General features: G+C 41.1%; 1 protein-coding gene across 1 annotated transcript in view; it reads right to left on the bottom strand.

The window, feature by feature from the left end:
- Positions 1–1929: 1929 nt before the first annotated feature.
- Positions 1930–21245, bottom strand: part of MRPS27 (mitochondrial ribosomal protein S27) — a 70602-nt gene continuing 51286 nt past the window's right edge. Inside the window, exons 6-11 of the mRNA XM_004678220.2 lie at positions 17613–17691; positions 14460–14575; positions 10170–10272; positions 7562–7704; positions 5444–5614; positions 1930–3067 (exon numbers count right to left, since the gene is read on the bottom strand). Coding sequence (XP_004678277.1) covers positions 2828–3067; positions 5444–5614; positions 7562–7704; positions 10170–10272; positions 14460–14575; positions 17613–17691 — 852 coding nt within the window. The 3' untranslated portion in view covers positions 1930–2827. The remainder of the gene's footprint in view (positions 3068–5443; positions 5615–7561; positions 7705–10169; positions 10273–14459; positions 14576–17612; positions 17692–21245) is intronic.

Here is a 21245-nt window from a genome sequence, read left to right as displayed (position 1 = left end):
CCAGGGTCGCTATAAAGAAAGTACCAAAAACTCTGCAGAGCAAAACAGGTTTGGTTGAAATAGTTCATTTAAGTTCAATTTAAAATACTTGGATAGCTACTCTACACATGACTCCATGGAAAAGAGGATTGTCTCCAACATCGGACAGCTCTTGTCAGACCTTCAAAAAAACACAAGAGGAGTCCACAGTCCCCATGCTAGGATTGCGCTCCTGAAGGTGCTAAACCATCCTTCCCTGCCTTCTCCTGTCTCTGGTGTTCACTGGAAATCTGGTACCACTTGGTCATCTTTCTGTCTCCACGTCAGTTTCCTGAATTCCCCTTTTGTGAAAACAGCAGTCATACTGGATGAGGGCCTGCCCCAAGAGCCGCATTACCTCTGAAAAGTCCAAATAAGAATAGATTCCTAGCAATTGAATGATTAGGGTTTTTACAAATCATTTTTGGGATAGTCGCAATTTAACCCATAAGAGTTGGGTCTAGGGCCCTTCCTGGTGGCACAGCAGGTTAAAGCACAGCACTAAGAAGCTAAAGCCACTTGCGCATGTGTTCGATCCCCACCTGCCCCGGAAGGATCCACAAGGTGCGGCAGACTCTCCTAACACATCTGTGGCTCCCCTCAGCAGTGTACTTCAACGATCTGTCTGTTCTGCTCCCCACTCTGTCTCTGGTGAATCCTCTCACTCCCCCTCACCTCTGGCCTGTACCCTAGTTCTGTATGCGTAAATAAATAAATCTTTAAAAAAAAAAAAGTTGGGTCTAAATATGTAGATCTAAGGATTGCAAGTTAGCCTGGATAAAGGGAGAAGAAATTAAAGATGTTGATGTTGAAGAGCTCATTGGTGGAATGACGAACCATGGACCATAGCAGGAAAGAGGGTAAGGTTTGACCTCCTGAATTAAGGATTTGAGTGACGGGGTAAAGTTTAAGGATTTGCAGGCAGAAAGTAACAAGGAAAAGCTGATTTAGAGAAAGATGGGGTGAGTAGGACTTAAGATTCCAAGATTGATATTTAGGAATGAGGCTGGAGGTCTTGCTATGAGTATGGTAGGTCAGTAAGAGGGAAGATTATTTGTTACAATTAAGATCATTCCAGAAGCCAGTATACTGACAGCAGTGACTCACCCACAAGGATGAAATAGAGAAAGTGGCATGGACAGAAATTAAGTCTTCTGTGAAAAGGACAGAGGACATCTTGATTAGATCCAAGGATGTTCTAGGCAGGTGGGAGAGTATCCCATAGTTCAGCAGATGAGAGCATAGGGGGCAGGAAGTAGCTTGGGAAGGAAAGACTCCAAAAGGGAAGAGATCCTGAGAAATGCAGGCATAAGTTTAAGAAGAATCCTGGGGAGCAAGGAGCATGTAAACTCATGCCGAGTGAAGGTATAAGTGGCTGAAGTGATGTCTTTTGGTGAGGATAGAGATTAAGACACAAGAGTGTTGGAGAGGGAGGAAGACAGATGCCTAGTTATGAACTGAACTATGAATCAGGTGCTTCATGCATGACAGTCATGGATTTACTGAGTAAAAGCACCAAGACTTGTCTTGAACCTTTTTTTTACTGTAGGAAGATAGTGGCTGATACACCTGATACACCAAAATGTCAGTCTGACTTTGGTCATGACTCTCTATGTAAGAGTCAGCTGTGCTAGTGTCCAGAACACTGGGTAGGGAGGGCAAGAGCACTGCTAACTTGACCTCAGAAATTAGTTTTTAGTTTCTCATTCAAAAGGGGAATAACAGTACCTCTCATAGGGTTGGCACAGTCAGTCCTCAGTGAACATGAGTGGCTGTTATTATTATACATGTCACAGTCTAATGAGCAGAGGGTTGGATATATGTTGCTCAAAATCACAGTTACTATGATGTTGCAAAACCCCTGTCTCCCTTCCTTCCCCCAGTGATAAAGAAAGCACCCAAATAATCCCACAAGGTTTATTTCCATAGATGCTTGATAAAAGAGCACAAACCTGTATAAGTGTACACCACTGTAATTACAGGCAAAATTACATCGTGAGCAAGAGCTAACCCAAGCCCTTTCACAGGGAAATACAGAAGGGAGTTTTCCACCCCAGACAGCTTTACAATTCTCCTGCATAGGTGAGCCCTTGCTCATCTCTCATATTCTCCAGTTTCTCCTATGGTGTGCCAGAATTGTGCATGTGTGAGCACACGAGGCTCATTTCATCTATTTGACGAAGGAGCTGAGACAATGCTTTGGAAAAAAGTGAACCCCAATATGATGGAGAAGCCACGCCAAGGGGGTTTCAGAGCTAGCAATAGTTTTCTCTTCAGGAGGGCCTGCATTCTAAAATGCCACCATGGTCTCCTAAAATCTGAAAGGCAGTGAGTCTGTGATCTTTGCTTCATTCCCATACTGAACTTTCCCCTTTTCAGGTATGGAAGGAGAAAGCAGGCTGTTTGGGCACCCAGCTCAGAGTGAGAGCTTGCACTAAACGGGAGGCCAAGGAGGACTGGGTCACAGACATTAGTTCCCTCTGCTGGGGCAACAGACACCATTCAGTACTTAAGACCCTTTTCTTGAACCACAGTCTCTCCCACCATCTTCTCTAGGCCTCCGGAACGCCAATGTTCAAAACTGCTCCTTGTCACCCAGGAACTTCCCCATAAGCTTCAAGCTCCTTATTTATTAGCCAGGTCACTTGCCACTTTCCTGACCGTACAGCCCTCTGGCATCTGGATGCCTTGCCAATACACAGAGCTTTGATAATATAGAGTACTTCCAAACCACAGGGTCCAGCTTTGAGAAAAGGAGGTGGAGGAGGAACAGGCGTGCACCAGTCACTGCGATCCTGTGCCGGGGCCGTCAGGCAGATGCCTCTGCAGCTCTTCGAGCCTGGTACTCCTGCTTCGCTTGTTTCCTCTGCTCCTTTTCCCTCTGAATCAACTGCACCCGCTCCAGATGCCACTGCTGCAGCTTCTGCTCGTAAGTGGCCAAGTCCTCTGTTTCACAGGTGGGGAGCTGCTCTCGGACAAGCTCGGTGGTCAGTGTCAAAAGACTTCTGGACTCAACTTTGCCCATAGTTTGAAGCTTAGAAAGTAAGGCCTGTCGGAAACAAAGGGGAAAGAAAGAAGGTGGGCGGGGGCAGGTGGGAGAGGTCTGAAGTCCACTGTGGGACCCCCACACCTGCTCATGGAAAAGGCGCTTTGCTGGGACCTGGGTGTGCTTCCCTTCATCCAGGCACTTAGCTTTTGTTCTCTCTTAGTTTTGAGCAGCAGTTTTGCTCAGATGCATGGATCTCTCCCCCTTCACTTCAAAGATTAAGTGAAGATCCAGGTGCCGTGATTCCTCATGTAACTTCTCAATTTAAACCAAAGCCAGCACGGGTACGACGACAAAGCCACATTTCCACTCTGACCTGAACCAAACCAAACAGAAGTCCCAAGAACAAAGAATCCTACCATGCAAACACAATGGCAGGAGCAACTGATAAATGGGGCAGGCCAGCCATGCCTGTGCCTTCAGAGTAACTGAGATAAGTGTCTGCCTAACCAGTGTTCCTTTTAATAGATGCAAATCATTTCTAGGATTTCTTACTAATGGCATGCTAAACGGCTCCCCGGAGGGCGCGCGCCATTACAAGACCCCACTGCTGTGCCGCGCTCAGGTCAGCCTTCGCGTAGTGACTGCTCACGGCTCCGTGGAAATGGCAGCGCAGTTATTCCATATTGTATTCCTGGAGAAGGAAGAGCTAAAAACACTAATCTACTTAAGTGCTTCAAGATGTAGATCATCAGCGAGAACCACTTAGGGCCCCAGCTGTCGCTCACCCTGCACATCCCCTGTTCCACAGACAAATGCAGTTCACTGGCGGAGGTGACGGGGCTGCTGGACAGGGAGTGAGGGCGGGCAGGGCCCTGGTTTTCAGGAATGGCCGGGGCCCAGTGTGACGGACCAGCCACATAAAATTGAGCAAGAGACTAATAAAAATCAGGCACCAGGAAGAAAAGGAAATGTAAAATGAAAGCAGCTTTTTCTTTCTGACAGGATTCTCCATGTGGTTTGAGGCCAAGGAGACAGCTGAGACACCAGAATGAGGAGTCAGCTTTGAGTCAACAAACTTTAACAGGGAATTACAGTCACTTAGGGACTGGCTCCTCTCAGCCTGTGATGTAGTGTATGCCACCCAGAATTACAGAGAGGATGTATGAAATGCAGTGGTGCCTAATACACAGCTAGCTATCAATAAATATGTCCCTATTTTTTTAATTTTCAAAAAATAAGCATTTGTGGCAGAGTAAGGGCTGCAAGCCCAGATTTCAATTCTCTTAGATTAAAGATGTAAGAAACAAACAAGCAAAAACAGTGGTGGTAATTTTTAGTAGTGATGTGGCAGCCTTGGTTAATATGATTATGGTGAATGAGAATCCATGGAGCTAAGCATATTTTTTTCAGTTTGTTCATCTCTCTAAATCTACAAAGCTATGTATGCAATAAGAGGAAAAAGCAGGTGTGTAAGTTTTAACCTAGTTCTACTGCTAATTCTCTCTGTACCTTGGGAACATTGATTTATCTTTCTTTTTCAGCTTTCAAGTTGTAAAAGAAGGAAAATGAGCAACAACCTTCAGAAGTACTGGGGAAAAGGTCCCATAGCTGGTTCAATATAAATACTGAAAAGATTTACAGGTAGTAATCTGGCAAAATCGACAACTCTGTCCCAACATGGCACTAGAGGTCAGCTGGCATGGATGGTGTGTGTGTAGGGGGGTTGCTTCTTACAAACAATTCCCTTTTAAGCCACACTTTTCCCTCTTTGCACTACGTAGAAGAAAACAAACAGGAAGAGACCAAGGGCTTTGCTTTTGAGCATGGCTCTTCTTCCCTGATGTGATCAGAGTATTTTTGGGGTACACAGCTGAAGGCTACCCAAGAATGCTCAGGGCTGTTATAAAAAGAAACAGTGGAAGCTTCTTTGTATCCTCCATGAGATCCGAGAAAGCACTGCTGATGGCCCCATTCCCCAACACAAAGCCGCCAGCTGAGCGAAGCATATTATCTCCTTGATAATAAAACATGGCTTTGCGATTTTTACCTGGGTTTCTGGGTCACCAAGCACGTTCAGTGCACTATGGAGAATTGACCAGATTCTTTCCACCCAGTGTCAGAATCAGGTGAATTCTGTGAGGAGGCAAGCTATTACCCACCCGTCAGGCACACGTCAGGGATGAGTGGGTAATGACAAGCTGTCTTGGTGAACAAAACTGTGACCGATTAACTCAAATAGAAAGGGAAGCATAAAAATTCCATTTGTTTCTTTTAAGACCACTTCCTGTGCGCGACAATAAAAATGTAATTTTTGATGTCACTTTTTAATGCCTTTGTGCGTGACAGCGATGCATGAAAGGAGGGCTCGAGCAGCACAGTGGGCAGCCAGCCTGACGGCTGCCGAGAGGCACTCGCCTCGGCTCCACCACGACTCACCTGGAATCGCTCCAGGTATTGGGGAAGCTTGGACTGCTCTGTCTCCTCCGTGTCCAGCTGTTCTACCAGCTCTTCTGGGCTCTGGCTGCCGCCACCTCCTTTGGGCTGCTCTTCTGAAGGCTCAGGGGCCGGGGCAGTCAGAGCCTGCAGTGCTCCGCCCAGCACATCGAGCTGTGGGTCACAAAAAGGGGTGGGACTGAACATTCTGTGGGCCCAAAAGCACACGTGAAGAGAGGCTGGGGTAAGGAAGGGAAGGAAAACAGGGATCTAAGAACACAGGAGACGTGTTTCCTTACAACCTGGTAGGAAACAGAGATGGTTATATGACTTTACATTAGAAACACTTTGTTGGAAAATATGGAAAACTGAGTATAAAAAAATGGCACAAGTAAACAAGCTCAGGGCTATCTGTACCAGTGAATCAGCACAGGGCATTTAACTTCAGTGGAATCCAAGAATGATACTCGGTGGGAGTAAGAGTACCTCCCCCTTCCATGTCTTCCTCTACGGAATTGAGAGAAAGGGAAAGAAAAACCATTGTGGGTCACAACCAACCACGGGTCATTTTGAATCTAAGGTAGAGTCTCTGAATATACCTTATATAAGGTAAAGTCTCTGAATAAAGTCTCCTACAGAGATTTTAGTTCACTGGGTATCTATAAACTGGGGATTGGTGCAATCGACATTAGCTGCCAGAAAAGATCAATCAAGCATGCATGAAATTCACTTTAATGAGGTGCTTTCTGTGACTTAGAAAGTAACTAAATTATAAAACAGGGCTTTTTTATGTTTTTACCCTTCCCCACCACTTTCAGTTAGGGGCACATCTCACTCACCCCACAATAGGTCTTATCATCAAGATGGGTTGGAAGCAACCTCAAGGGAAACTTTAATATCCACTGAATGGGCACTGATTAATTCTGTTCACATCACATGAGAACAAAAATCCAGAAAATACTCCAAGGCCTTTTAAAGCTACCACTATATCATACTCAAATCCAATTTTTGTCATCTTCTGAGCCACATTTCTATTAGGTCAGAATACAAAGAATGCAATTCTGGCATAGAGGGGAAGGAATATTTCCCTGGCAAAGGATTTATATATGATTTTGTGTTTTCAATCACTAACACTGAGGGGTAAAAAACATGACAGTATATTTAAAAATATGTATCCTTTGCTATAAACATCTGGCAAAAAACAGAGGTTCAACAGACATTACTACAGTGCAAGCACCAGACTTGCATATCGATGACTGAAATTAGTATCAAGGGGGAATCCCAGTGACCAGATCAAAGTAAAACAAATAAGCTGCTCAAAGTTAACTTGTGCACGCTGGCAGTGAAACCACTTGGCTCTAGGGTAGTGTCATTCTAGCTGCTACAAAAGTTGCCTGGAAAAGAACAGACACTGTGGTTCTCTATGGGGTGTAAATCTTGTCAGTAGCTATAAGAGGTGATGTTTCCTACAACCTGAGCTAAGTCTAGAAACTTCTTTATATTGAGGGCTCTGGGTGACTAAGTGGGATGACTTTGGTGCTAATGGGAGGACAGTTTCCTAGGTCAGCAAAGTGAACACCTTGCAATTTAGGAAGGAACATCTAGATTCACATCTCTGGCATCATACTTTCACCACAGAATGGTTTACTGGAATAATGTGAAACTAGGCCATCTCTGCTCCCCAGATTCCTTTCTTGAGGGCTTTTAAGGAGGGGATGGGTGGGGAGAGATGTCATATAGCCAGTCTCTTTAGGACTACATGAGGGTACAGAAATGTGCAAAATTTAAAAAGAAATCTTACCCTCTCTTGAGCTTCCACTGAGATCTTTTTGAAGAGGAAGGAGTATTATTATTTTATTGAACTAAGTTTGAATTTTATAAAAGAGTTTTTCCTCTTTGACCATGAGCTATAAAATCATTATTAATCTTATTTTCCAGTGCTTTTTCTCAGAAACACTGAGAATGGGTGTGGTTTTTCATTCCTTTTCAACTAGGTAAGTACATGCTTCTATAGAAATAAAGAAAGTAGGAGGAGGAAGGAAGACAAAGAAGACACATTCAGAAATCCACTATGAGCAACAGGAGACCTGAGTCCCACTGAACTAGGGCCAACAACCATACCGCTTCTCTACACAACTTTCCGTCTTCTGGGGCAGAGGCCACCTTCTCCATCACTCGCAGGGCTCTGTCCAGGTACCCTGGCTGCCACAGCAGAGGCATGTTATGGTACACAGCCCGCAGTCCATGCTGCAACTCCACCTTCCCTGTAGCCCAAGAGAAAAATGAAGAAGGCTCAGTCACAGCTTCCCAAAGCTGTGACCCAGGATTTATTTACTCATTTAAAAAGATTTTCTATTTATGTGGAGGGAGAGAGGATTCACCAGCGACAGAGTGGGGAGCAGAACAGGCAGACTGACTGAAACACACTGCTGAGGGGAGCAGTAGGCGAGACAGGAGAGGTCTGCTGTGCCAGGGATGTTACCTCCCTGGCTGGGGATTGAAGTCAGACCGTAGCAGTGACGGCACTAAGACCGTAGGCCACCAGGAAGGCCCATTTTTGTTTCAAGAACAAAATCTTCCCCCAGAGAAAGAAATTTTGTAACTCTCTATAGTGAAAATCTTGTCAATGTCTGACTTTTTCTGCCAGAAAATGTTTGACATTTTTCAAAATGATCCAATCCCACTGAAAAAAACAAACAAACAAACAACTCATTTTGCCCTTCTTTGTTTGAGCTTCAACAGTACTTAAATAATACAGCCTTTATCATCCTTCTGGGTCTTAGGACATGAATATTTCTCATTGTAGGAATTTCCTGTTATCTGAAAAGAATAGTCTTATTTGGTATGATCTGGTTGGGTTCTCTTTGGGTCTGGACCCTTGAAAAAATTTTCCATATACATTAATGGTAACAACATTCCCAGACTCAGAAATAGCCTACCAGTTCAAATCAAATAGGAATGTTCTACTTTCAGAGAGGAGGGGAAACTGGTACCTAAAACCATCTCTATTAGAGCCCAGAACGTGGATGCCCCACGACAGGGCTTCAGGGTGTGGAGAGGGTTTGCCTATGCGCCTGAGGCCCTCTCTACACTAGTGACCTATGTCGCCTTGAGTTGCCAGGTCGTGAAACTACCTTCACTTATATTCCCAAGGAATATTGGGAAAGCTGTAGTAGGACATAAATAGACAAAGCTTATCAGGTGACAGCTAATTTTAGACCTTTAAGATGCTTGGGGCTAGACTGCAGTTACCTCTGTAGCAGCTTCTATCAGGGTTGAGGGAAGCTGCCCAGCACATGACATAGTAAGAGCAAAGACCTTTTGACTTGGTGGTTCCCAGTCCCAGAGTACCAGGGCCTCCGCTCAGAAACAATGACAAACTGCATTTTCTTAGTCCTGACAACAACCTGAACAACTCATGCAGTATAATGGTCCTGAATGTCAGCATGAAAGCAGGGCAAGAATATGTACAGCAAGAGCAGGGTGGGTGGCAACTGAGAAGAAGGTGAAAAATGAGCAGTCGCCCCTTTTACTAGCTGGATAGCCAGGTATAGCTCTGAAATTCCTGGATAGCCAGGTAAGCTCTGAAATTTCTTAGCTTATATCAGAATCAACATCCAGGAAAGCCACGGTATATTCTGTTGCTGAAGATCAACCTCAAAAGCAGTCAAACTACCAGAGCTCCGTAAATTTTCAGAAAACAAAGGTCACAGGAGCAGTAGAGGGTTAGAGAAGAGAAGCAATGCAGATTTAATATAGGATTAAGAAATACCTATTTACGGCCCTCCCTGGTGGTGCAGCGGGTTAAAGCACCGCACTGAGACGCTAAAGCCACTTCGCATGAGTTCGATTCCCGCCTGCCCCGGGGGTGACCACATGGTGTGGCAGACCTCTCCTGACCTGCCCGCTGCTCCCCTCAGCAGTGTGCTTCGTCGATCTGCCTGTTCTGCTCCCCACTCTGTCTCTGGTGAAGCCTCTCACCGCCCCTAAGCCTATGGCCTGTACCCCAGTTCTGTATGTACAAATAAATAAATCTTTAAAAAAAAAAAAAAAGAAATACCTATTTACTTAGACACAGGGGAAAATAGTGAAGCAATATGCTTGTAACAAGCCTCTGTCAGTCAGGACACATTTTATGTGCATTTAGGCTGAATGCTATTTGCCTAGACACCTACCACCCAGGCTCTCAGTCGTCCTTCTGACCTGTCTGACTCGCAGCACAACTTGGGCGTTAAAGTAAAGCTGCCACCTCCCCGAGTGGCACGATTGCACTGTGGCAGTGTGCCCTCACTGCTGTCCCAAGGTGCCACCCCCTGTGCTCTAAGTGTGTCTTCACTCCCCTGTAGAAAATGCCAAGGATATAAGTTCAACACCAATTCCTGATTTCTTACCTACTGGATTTCAGAGCTAAGGCGATGGAGAGATAGTTGCTAATCCTGGAAAAGACTGAGTGGTTTTCCTAAAAGAGGGGAAGAACTTTCTCTTCTTTCTCCCTTCTTCACACTGACTGCCACGAGCTCTCACTCCGCAGTGGTGACAAGTCTAAGAGTCTTCCTGGCTGACCTAGATCATAACTGTAAGGCCGTCAAGATCCTCCACTGTGTCTAAAATCGACAGTTTTCTTGGAATTTACCCAGTATGTTTAAATCAAATCAGAATTTTATTATGAGTAAAAGAAAGTACCAATTTTACCCACAAAGAATAGTATTTGTATGAATTCTTAGCTTACCAAGAAGTGCATAGCCATATAACTGGGAACTGAGTCCCACTGAATTCTCTTGCTTTAGGCCTGGGAGTAACAGAGCTGCACCGAAGTTCCTCTCCTCTTCCCACTGCAACAGAACATACCAGATATGGTCCAGATAAGCAGTGGATACTCTATGCAAAAGTATGATTTTTAATGATATGGAGGAAAAAGAAGATAGCATTAAATAAGGAAAATAAAAAGCCCAGGCACATATAACCCTGATTTTGCAAATAAAAGGTATTTATGTTTAATGAAAAATACAGAAAATATATGTCTGTATAACAAGAAATCAACGTAAGTTATGTTGATAGGTTTCTGAGTAGTGAAATATGCACATTTTTTGGCTTTTATACTTTTCTCGCTTCAAATGAATGGAATGCCTTTTATGGTCAAGGAGGCAAAACAAAAATAAAAAGTGTACTCTGGACCAACAATACCTTGAGACAGTCAATAAAGATTAATGTGCTGGGTCCTCTCTGGTGGCGCAGCAAGTTAAAGCACAGCAGTGAGAAGCTAAAGTCACTTTAGCATAAGTTCAATCCCCACCCTGGAGGTGACCCACATGGTGTGGCAGACCTCTCCTGTCTCGCCCGCTGCTCTCCTCAGCAGTGAACTTGTCGACCTGCCTGTTCTGCTCCCTACTCTGTCCCTGGTGAATCCTCTCACTGTCCCTGCACCTCTGGCCTATATCCCAACTCTGTGTGCATAAATAAATAAATCTTTATTTTAAAAAAAAGATTTAATGTGCTATTGGTGCCATACACAACACATTGCCATGATGTGATGAGCAAGTTTCTGAATCTTATACAATTTAACAATGATAAGACTCCTACTTAACAGTGTGAAAAGAAATACAATTACTAGGTTGCTTTTAGATAGATTTGTTCTTCCCCAAAAAATAAACTAGGCAATCAGAAACATTTAGTGACTATTTCTCTCAACCCAGGGTGCAAAATTACACTTCAGTGAAATTGGACCCTTTTGACACATGGAGATAAAAGGGCAAGAACACAGGCGTTACTAAGGCTGTTGTAGCAGCAGCAGTGGGCATTCACTGGAAACACAGGCATGGAGGGTAGCCTTGGCTACTGCTCTGAGAACTGTGATCTCGGTGCCAGAGGAGCACACCTTGGCCAGAGCCCTCCTGGCTTGGAAGTGCAGAACACCATGCTTAGCTTGCCCAGTTCAGAGGCCAGGGAGGAAGCAGAAAATGGGAGGTCTGCAGTTACAATTGCAGCCAGTTGTAAGAGTGGCACCCAGGGAGCTAGTGGGCAACCAAACCTCTTTATGCTTTTGTGCATGCAACACAAGTATAATTTGCTAAGGTTTTTCTAAACTGTTGAAAAAAAAGCAAAGCTTTTGAGAGAAAAACAAAATTTCTCTAGATGCTTCTGCAACAAAGGCAATGATGGAACATTCAAAAGCAAATCATGCTAAGGTTTGATCCCCACCCCCGACCCCCAACACAGTAAATAGTAAATAAGGAGGCTTAAGAGCTTTTCTTTTTCTTTAGGAGAAAAAAAAATCTATAGTATGATGATACAATCAGGAGGCTAAAAGTCAAATAGCAATATTCTTGCTGAGCTGGAAATGGTGTTGTGTGTGTGCTTTGGTTGACAGTTCCCAAAAAACTTTAAAAATAACTACCCCAAAGAACATTTTCAAGCAAATGAATGTTATAGAGATTTTTCTGTTCATTGCTTGGGATTAATGCAATCATGGCTGCTCACATAAAAAAAAAAAAACTGTTTTATGTGTTAACATGAAACAATAGGTCTCTTCCAAGGCTTCTGCTTCTGTGGTATTGCTGATGACCCAAGTCAGGTCAATTTCACCAGTGCTCTCAAGGTTCTCCCATTTCACACTTCTGCCCATCCCTTAATACAAAGCAAAAGCAAATTTCCCCACTTCCCTTCCCTCTTCCTCTCTCTCCTTTCTGCGCCCTAATTCACTATAAAATCTACTCTGATTTGGTTTCATGCCTTGCATCACTGCCTTCAGTGAACTTTTTATTTAATTTTAACTGTATCACTTCTTATTGAGGAAATGCAGGTCTACAACACTGTATATGATGACCAGGTATAGGTTCACTTCTTCAGATGTATGTTTTCACACTAATGAACTTTAAAGAACCGCAACTTACCCACCGTCCCAGAAGCCTTTTCTGTTAGGAACCATTCTCTCCCTATATGGCCCTACACCATCCTGACTTCGCTTTTTGTTTTCTGGCTCCTTGGCAGACATGCAGGTGGATATATAAACTGCATCTCCAGTCCAGATTTTCCTGTTAATGTCAGTCTTCCTCATGAAATCTCTTAACTGTCCCAAAGACATCTTAGAATGCACATATTCAGTCAATGAATTTTCTCATAAATCCCCAAATCTTTCCAGAGTTAAGACTTGATCCCTAACTCCCCATGACCACCTCTAGCTCCTAGTCTTCTGCCCCCCAAATATGTCATACTGCACTATCTAATGCCCTCACCTCTTGGCCCCATTTAACATTATTATCTCTTGGTTGGACAACCATTGTAGTCGCCTAAGTGCTTTGACTATAGCCATCTTGGCTCCGATTGGTATTTTATCAATAGACATAGCCAGAGCATCTTTTTAAATCCTAAATCAGACTGTGTCATCCCCCTTCTTAAAACTTTTCAATGGCTCCTCACTATTTTTAGGCTGTATATAAAAACAGCTCAGGGTGACCGGCATTTTCCAGCATTACCTCACCCTAAGGCCTCACATCATCCTCTGCTGTAGCTACACATTCACAAGCTTCCTGTCTTCTTTCAGTTGCTTTCTCCTCACCATGTTCTTTCTGCCCCAGGGCTTTTGCACATGTGATTTTTTCTTTTTGAACTTTCTTCCCCTCTTCAGCCAGTTAATTCTTATTTCTCCTTCAAATATTAACCTAATATATATTTCACCAAGAAAGTCTTTCCTAAGTTTACGATACAAACAGTACTTCCCTTCAAGGGAATTTCAGGCTTTCCATACATGACTTCTTTTTAGTGCTCATTATAATAATAATTTTAAACTTGCCTTTGCTTTATTTTATTTTTATTCATTTATTTTTTTTAGAAGATTTATTTATTTATGCATACAAAATTGGGTACAGGCCAGAAGTACAGGGGCGGTGAGAGGATTCTCCAGAGACAGAGCAGGGAGCAGAATAGGCAGATAGACAATGGGCAAGACAGGAGAAGTCTGTGGCACCATGTGGATCACCTCTGGGGCTGGGGATCGACCTCGCACCGAAGCAGCTACAGCCAGCTTACAGTGCTGAAGTTTAGCCCACTGCGTCACCAGGGAGGGCTCTGTTTTACTTTAAAGGCCTGAAATTTTCTTAGATTATAACAGGAAATGTGTGCTCATAATTATATAAATAGCTCTTGGCAAGTAGGGAATATAGGAGGTACTCACTACATATATATATATATATATTCTACATATTAATGAAAAAATGAATGTGAGGTATGCCATAGGCTAGGACACTTGTCTTATAAAAAGCGAAACACACTATGTATTCTTTAGAATGTGGGCTAGACTTGATTATCTTTTCAATTCCGATTTAAGCTATCTTTTCCCCCGCCCCCAGATGATGCTTTGAGGTTAAGAGAGGACTGTCTGGCATTCCAGGTGGCTTCACTTACTAGCTGGGTGGCTCTTAAGCGACAACTCTTGTGTTCTCATCTCCTAGTCAGAGTAGAGCTGTTGTGAGGATTAAAGGCACTAATAATATTCTTTGTGCAAAGAATACAGCTTGGTGTAAGGTAAATACTATTTCAATATTAGTTACTGCTATTAGTGTTGTTATACTAAGATATAAGAATAAACAATGATTAAATACCTTGATCTAAGAGATGAAACCAAAACTTGATATTCTGCCTGACCTAGAGCTACCTCAGGAAAACACTGACAAATTGCATAATCAGTATTTAAGGTCTTTTATTTAGCTGACTCATTGCTTCTTTGATCTTGCTATCAGTTAACTATTTCTGAATGTCTGAAGACACTGAGACTAGTTTGTTTCAAAATGACCACAGGGCTTTCACTTGAAATTCTGTTGGGTGGAGGAATATCCAGTCTGCAAGAAACCAGTAACTAAAATGCATAGAATAAACACTCCTTTCTGTCTGGGCCACAGGCTACACATAGTCTCCTTTTTCCAGAGTGTGGGGTGGAGGTTCCCTCTGGTCTCCTCAGCCCTACTCAGCAGCCAGTGCCACCCCCTGTAAGCCTCTCAGTCCTGCTTTATGGTAGAGCACTTACGCTGAAGTCTGTCTTCTTTGCCAGGCAGTGGTGCAAAACATAGAGGGAGAGGAGCTGGGTGGAAGGCACGTCAAAGGCTTCTTGCCGCATGATCTCGAAAACCACAGATAAAGCATCTGGCAAGAAGATGAAAGTAAAAATGAGAGGAAAGTAGTTGCAGGTAAAGTCATTAAATTTGTATGAACTAAAACACTTTTTAAAGTAGGGCATGACAGAAAAATAAGTCAGAATTAAGAAGTAAATAAAATAGACGGGCTCCAGTTCTAGTTTTACCAACTAGATCTTTCCCGAGACCTCAGCCCCTCCAGCAGACTCATGTGCAAACTTAGGTGCCATGCGCCAGGGGCCCTCGAGGTCACCCTAAATATACTATTGATTTTTGCTCTTGGTTCCCAGTTTCATCTTCATAATGATACAATTTACTACCTGTTCAAAAGATTTCTGAACAGCTCAACTGGAGAATACATTATGAGAAAGTACTGTAAATCGAGAAGTAAATTCAAGGTGTCATATCCATCAGCTAGAATAACTAAGGCATCCAGAAAAGAGGCCAATATTTTCTAAGCCACATGCAAAGTACTGTGGGAAATGGGGCTGTCTGCCCTTCTGTGTTCCAGTATCTTCTTTTTGCTGGGGAAAGGGGACAAATACTACAGGTATCTCTAAATACTAGTTATTTCAAAATCAATAACTGGTGACTTACATAAAAGGCTCAGTTTAAAAGAGTTGAAAGAAAAGTCATTAAATTTGTACGAAAGGAAGAATGCTCACTCAAATTAAAAGCCTCTGAGTATGATAAACAACACAAAATATTTGTTTCTCCATGAATGCAGGAAATCAAAGCTTGAGCAGTTTTTATTTCCACGCAATATTCCTCAACATAGATGAAAGCCAAGAAAGTCAAGTTCAAGCAATTTCTTTTCCTTATTTGTTGGTAAGTTCAAGAATTTTAATATTGGTTTAAAATACTGTGCCTGCATATAATACAGAAACAGCAAATGTTTCTGACTGCTTTAGTTACAGTTACACAAGTTTTGCACATATTTGTAACTAGGAGTTTGCAACTGATGTGCAGCTGTTCCTAGTCAGTAATCTATTGTACATGTCATTTTTTTTTAAGATTTATTTATTAATGAATAAAGAACTGGGGTGAGAGGATTCACCAGAATCTGCAGGGGAGCAAAACAGTTAGATGAATGAAGTACACTGCTGAGAGGAGCAGCGGGTGGGTCAGAAGTCTGCGGCGCCCTGTGGGTCACCTCTGGGGCCAAGGATAGAACTCGCGCTTGAAGGAACTATATTGTATTATATTAAAGCTACACAGTGCTGCGCTTTAACCTGTTGGGCCACCAGGGAGGGCCCTGTACATGTCATGTGATTCTAAGAAAGCCCATAGGCAAAAATTTCTATATTCTTTTTTGCAAATGGGAAACTGACACAAGCAGAGCAGGTAGTCATGTAGTAAGTTAGTAGGAAACAAGGGCCCTTTCGGGGTCTTTGATACTTCTGACATCATTTAAAAAGGGTGAGAACTGGGACTACATTCTTTTCCAAAGACACAGAAATTAAAACACCAGAGTTCAACCAAACCACTATTTTAAAATACAGTTAAAGCTAAAACTCTAGTTAAAAAAACTGTTTTGCCAACTGTTCACCAATGAATCCAAATTTACACATAAAACCTCAAATATACTTTTATTTATATTCTGCCTCACTGTCAGCTTGGGAAGTGAAATTAGATTGGCTTGTCTAATTAATTTATTTTTCATCCATAATTGTTTATGCATTTTGAAATCTCCTATCCAATAAAAAAAGTAACACTTTCTAAAAGTTTTGCCATAAATGAAATTAATCTTCATCAAAGCTTTATTTTTTAAAATCCTCATTTTCTGCACTTAGGGAGTGAAACTCCTTTGACCCTCTGACATGTCTTTCAGAGAATGAAGAGAGAAAACTGCTACTCTACAATTTTCCTAATATACAGACACATGGATTCTTAAATTTGTTGTTCACAGAGAATAAGTTACAAAACATGCAAAAGCTGATTACCTTTTAGTTGGGTTCAGGAAATGCATTTGTTTAAAATTGAGTAAGAAACCGGTAAGAAGGAAAAACTGACATTTTAAGAAGTAATATAAAGCAAGTATTTTTGGCAGCCAGCAAGTACAAGCCCATTAGAAAGAAGACAAGGCAGAGGCCTAGCGAAGGCAAATTGGAGGCGTGCCCACACAGGCCAGGGCCAGCCCGACCTCTGAACATTGCAGCAGAGGTTCTGCTGTGCAGGGATGAAGGGTCGCACCCAGATGGTGAAATCACAGAGGTCATACATGCAAAAGCGATCAGCAGCCCATATCCCTTTTCCTTGAGGTAGTAAATTTCCTAATACAGGGATGGGTCTGTCCTGGCCCTTAGCACCACACCTCTGGGTGCCCTGGTAGAGGGGAAAGCCAGTGGGTGTCTTTTCATATGGCAAGGTCACCTCCTTCCTTCCTGACTGCAGTTGCAAGAAAAAGCCAAATACCAGGTACTATACATTCCCTCTCCACAGGAGACGTAATGGCATTCTACTTGACTGCTCTTAGAGTCTGCTGCATGCTCCATCAGCTTGGTCTCCCTTATTGCAGTGGAAAATAGTCACTTTAATTTCACAGGACCAGACAATGTTGGAGGCTAGAGACCTCAGAGATCATCGATTTTCTTATTTTATAGATGAGGAATTGAAGTCTAGATATGAAATGAGTTACCTGCAAGGTTAGCATTTGCTCTTTCTAGGAAAGTCGACTATTTTCAGAGTTTTGTATGTTATATACTATAACTGTGATTTAAATAAAACAAAAAAAAATGGTGCTTTAAAAAAAATCAAGCTACCAATTGCTGTACTCTAATCTTAACTAATATACGGAAGCTCAGACAGGGTTTACTGTTTAACTAAACACATTGTCCTAAAGAGAAAAACCTGAAAACTTGAAGGGGAAAAAAACTGGATGTAACCTTAGATGGACAAGTGGTATGGTAAATCAAGTAAACATTTATTTCTGATCAAGAGTGATGGAAACAGATGTCACTAAAAAATTCAAAAAAGGAAAGTTCCTATATTTACTTCCCTTTGGGAGCAGAACATCATTATAAATTGACCTGGGTTTGGTTTCTTACCTTTGTAATTTTCTTTCTTTATGAAATAATCAATCAGTAAGTTAAATGTAAAGTTATCTGGGAAAATTCCATATTGGACCTGTAATGAAAACGAAAATCAGAGAAAAAATATCTACCTTAATTTAGCTTCTGATATATGCCCATGTATTATTCAGGAAAGAATGTGTCATCATTAGCTTTTAAATACTTGACTAACATTTTACAGCATCTGTAACAATGAAACAGAAGCTGTGACTCAAGAGGTAACCGGAGCTTATGGTCAGATCAGAAAGTTGTAAGTGGCAAAAGAAAATGATATGTGAAAAATATATGTGAGTTGTGTCTGATATACGTGAGTTGTGTGTGAGAAAAGAAAATATGTGAAAAAGAAAGCTCAATTCTAGTATAATCATCGTTAAAAAAAAAAACACCCCAAAACAACTATTGTTCCCCTCTCTCCCAACACCCTACAAACACAACCTTGTCTGACTCAGCAATTGTTTTACAAGATATAGAGCTCCACTAGAAAGCATACATTATTTAACATTATGCAGCATTTTCTGGTCCCTAAACTGTTTTCCCCAACTTCACTGAGATACAATTGACGTGTAGCACAGTGTAAGTTTAAGGTATATAACATGATAATTATATGTATATAAAATAACTATCACAATGAGGCTAATTAAAACATCTGTGACCTCACATGATAATTTTTTTTGTTGCTGTGGTGAGAACATTTAAGATGTATTTGTACAGCAACTTTTAAGTATACAATATTATTAACTGTAATCACCATCTATACTGTTAATCCTCAGAACTTGATTCATCTTGAAACTCAAAGTAGGGACCCCTTGACTAACATCTCCCATTTCCTCAGCACTCTGCATTCACCATTGTACGCCTATGAGTTCAACAATTTTAGATTTCATATAGGTAAGATAATATAGTATTTGCCTTTTTAAACTTATTTCACTTAGCATAACACTCTTAAGATGCATCCATGTTGTTGCGAATGGGGAAAGGGTGGTGTTTCCTTCTTATTAAAGGCTGAATAATATTCCACCATGTATGTCCACATTTCCTTTATCCAGTCATCTGTCAATGGACACTTAGATCATTTCCATAATCTAACTATTGTTACAGTGAACTTAAGGGCTCAGACATCTTTTCAAGATAATGATTTCATTTCCTTAGATATATACATTATGAATATGAGATTGTTAGATCATATGGTAGTCCACTTCCAATTTCTTGAGGAATCCAATTTACATTCTCACCAACAGTGCACAAGCGTTCATTTTTGCTACATCCTCATTAGCACTTATGTATTTGGTTTCTCAGACTGGTTTTTAAATACCCAAGAAATATGTCAACAAAATATTACTAACTAATCTCCTATAGTATTTTTTTTTCTGTTACAAGTTGCTGAGTATTTGATAATCCCAATTTCTGAAAATGTGGACCATTTAGTATCCATCTCAGAATTTTCCATGTGTGCTTTTAACAATGCAGATTCCTAAGTCTCAGACTTACAGAATAAGAATCTAGGACCAGGGCATAGAAACCTGAAGGTTTATGTGATATTCATAAACAATCAAGTTTGCTACTATGGATCTAGACTATGGTTGCATTTTTGTTTGCTTTAAATATGTGCTTCAGTAGGATTAATCACCACTCCCTACAGCACACCTATACCCATTCCCTTAGGAGGTTCTGACAGTCCTACTCACCAATTGCAAATCATGGCTGAAATAAGTCACTGTCACTAGAAGCTGTATGAGATGCCTCAAATGTGGTGAAATGGAAAAATACTTTAAAAGCCAGTATTTTAAAAGCTATGGCTTATGGGCAGTGTCTATATTTCCCAAAGCAGTCATCCAAATGAACACTGACCTCTAGCAGCAGAGATTTTAGAGTAATAAACATTTAAATATTTAAGAGTGATAAATCATTAAAGCAGACGGAGTCTTAGAAGTCAAATGTTCAGTGACTGTTAACCCAAGCTGCAAATTAGAATCAACCTGGGAGTTCTGGAAACATACCAATGAGGGATAAATAGACTGACAACAGAGGGTTTCTAAGGCATACTCTGTATGATACTATAATGATACATGTCATTATACAATTGTCTAAATCCATACAAGGCACCCTACCAAACATTATAATGAACCCTAATGTAACTACAAACTTGGGGTGATTATGATATGCCAATATAGGTTTATCAATTACAAGTGGAAGTGGAGGATGTTGATAATATAAGGCAGGCTATGATATGTGGGGCAGGAAGCATATGGGAAATCTCTGTACTTTCTGCTCTATTTTACTGTGAGCCTAAAACTGCTCTAAAAAAACAGTCTATTAAAAACACTTATAAAACCTCATAGAAAATACAATGACTACACCTCAGGAAGATAAATTAAAATCTTGGGAGTAGAAAAAAGCATCTGTAATTTTTTTTTAAAAAAAGCTTCTTATGTGATTCTAATAGATAATTTAGTGATTAGTAATTACTTAGAGTTTAAAAAAAAATAACAATAAAAACAAAAAGACCTGCAAGGATAAAATTATTTGCTTGAAGTTAAGGGTAATTGGTGGGTTATATGGTTTTATAGCTTACATCTTTTGACTCCAGTATTTTTTTTTATATTTAACAGTTTATTTTTACATCATTTTGTACATTTTTTTTTTCCATCTCAATTGTAATCCCCGCGGGTTTCCCATCACCAAGTCACCCATGTGCCATCATCATAATCCCGTGCACTTCCCTCCCCACCCCCCCATTTTTGATCCCATTCCCCACTCCACCCCCGCAAAATGTCTCTGGTATATGGTTGTTCATTATTTTTGTTATTTTCTCGCCTGTTGACTCCAGTATTCTTTCCACTAAAAGATGCAAAGAATGAAATAGATTACTAGACCACTTTTGATTGGTTTTCTCTGGAGGGAGTATAATCTGCATAACTAGGCTCTGAACTATAGAGAGTAGGATTTAACTCACTCCTTCCTAGGGGTTTAACAATATATTTAACCCCCCCCCCTTCTACCTAATTAAATCATAAGCTTCCTGAGGGCAAGAATAGGCTACTGCTCATTTTTTGTAGGCAACACTAAACCCACACACAAAGAATCTAGAATGCATATTAAGCTGATGCATATATTAGGAAAGGGAGAAAAATGCTCAAAAACAAAATCAGTATTTTCTTTTGAGTTCTAACATCCAACGTCCAGTTACACTACAAAATAACACATTTTCACAGAAATATTGTTAAAATTCTTTTATGGGTCATATTAGCTTCAGACACAATAATTACATTCTAAACTTTTGTCTATGAAGGTAATGAAGTCTCAATCCTGAGTAACGTTCAGAAAGACCTTATTCAAAGGGAATTTGGGGGCTTACAGGAAGGGTGGTTTTTGGGAAGATATGTTATACATAACCTAGGAATACTAGGTTATGTAAAATATGTCTGAACACTCTGTAGATCATGTTCCAGCAAAATGGTCAAGTCTTTTTTCTTAAAGGAAAACTGGGAAGAAATCCAAGGTTCAGGGATCAAGAATATAATTACCAGCATACATAATTTTTTGGTTGGATTGTCTTTTGCTTTTACAAGTCACTATGTTTGGAAAAGCAATAGCTTTAGGAATTTTTAC

Source organism: Condylura cristata, unplaced genomic scaffold, assembly GCF_000260355.1.
Source record: "Condylura cristata isolate star-nosed mole 26May11 unplaced genomic scaffold, ConCri1.0 scaffold00007, whole genome shotgun sequence".
NCBI classification, from domain to species: Eukaryota; Metazoa; Chordata; class Mammalia; order Eulipotyphla; family Talpidae; genus Condylura; species Condylura cristata.
This window is presented reverse-complemented; position numbering and strand designations above follow the sequence as displayed.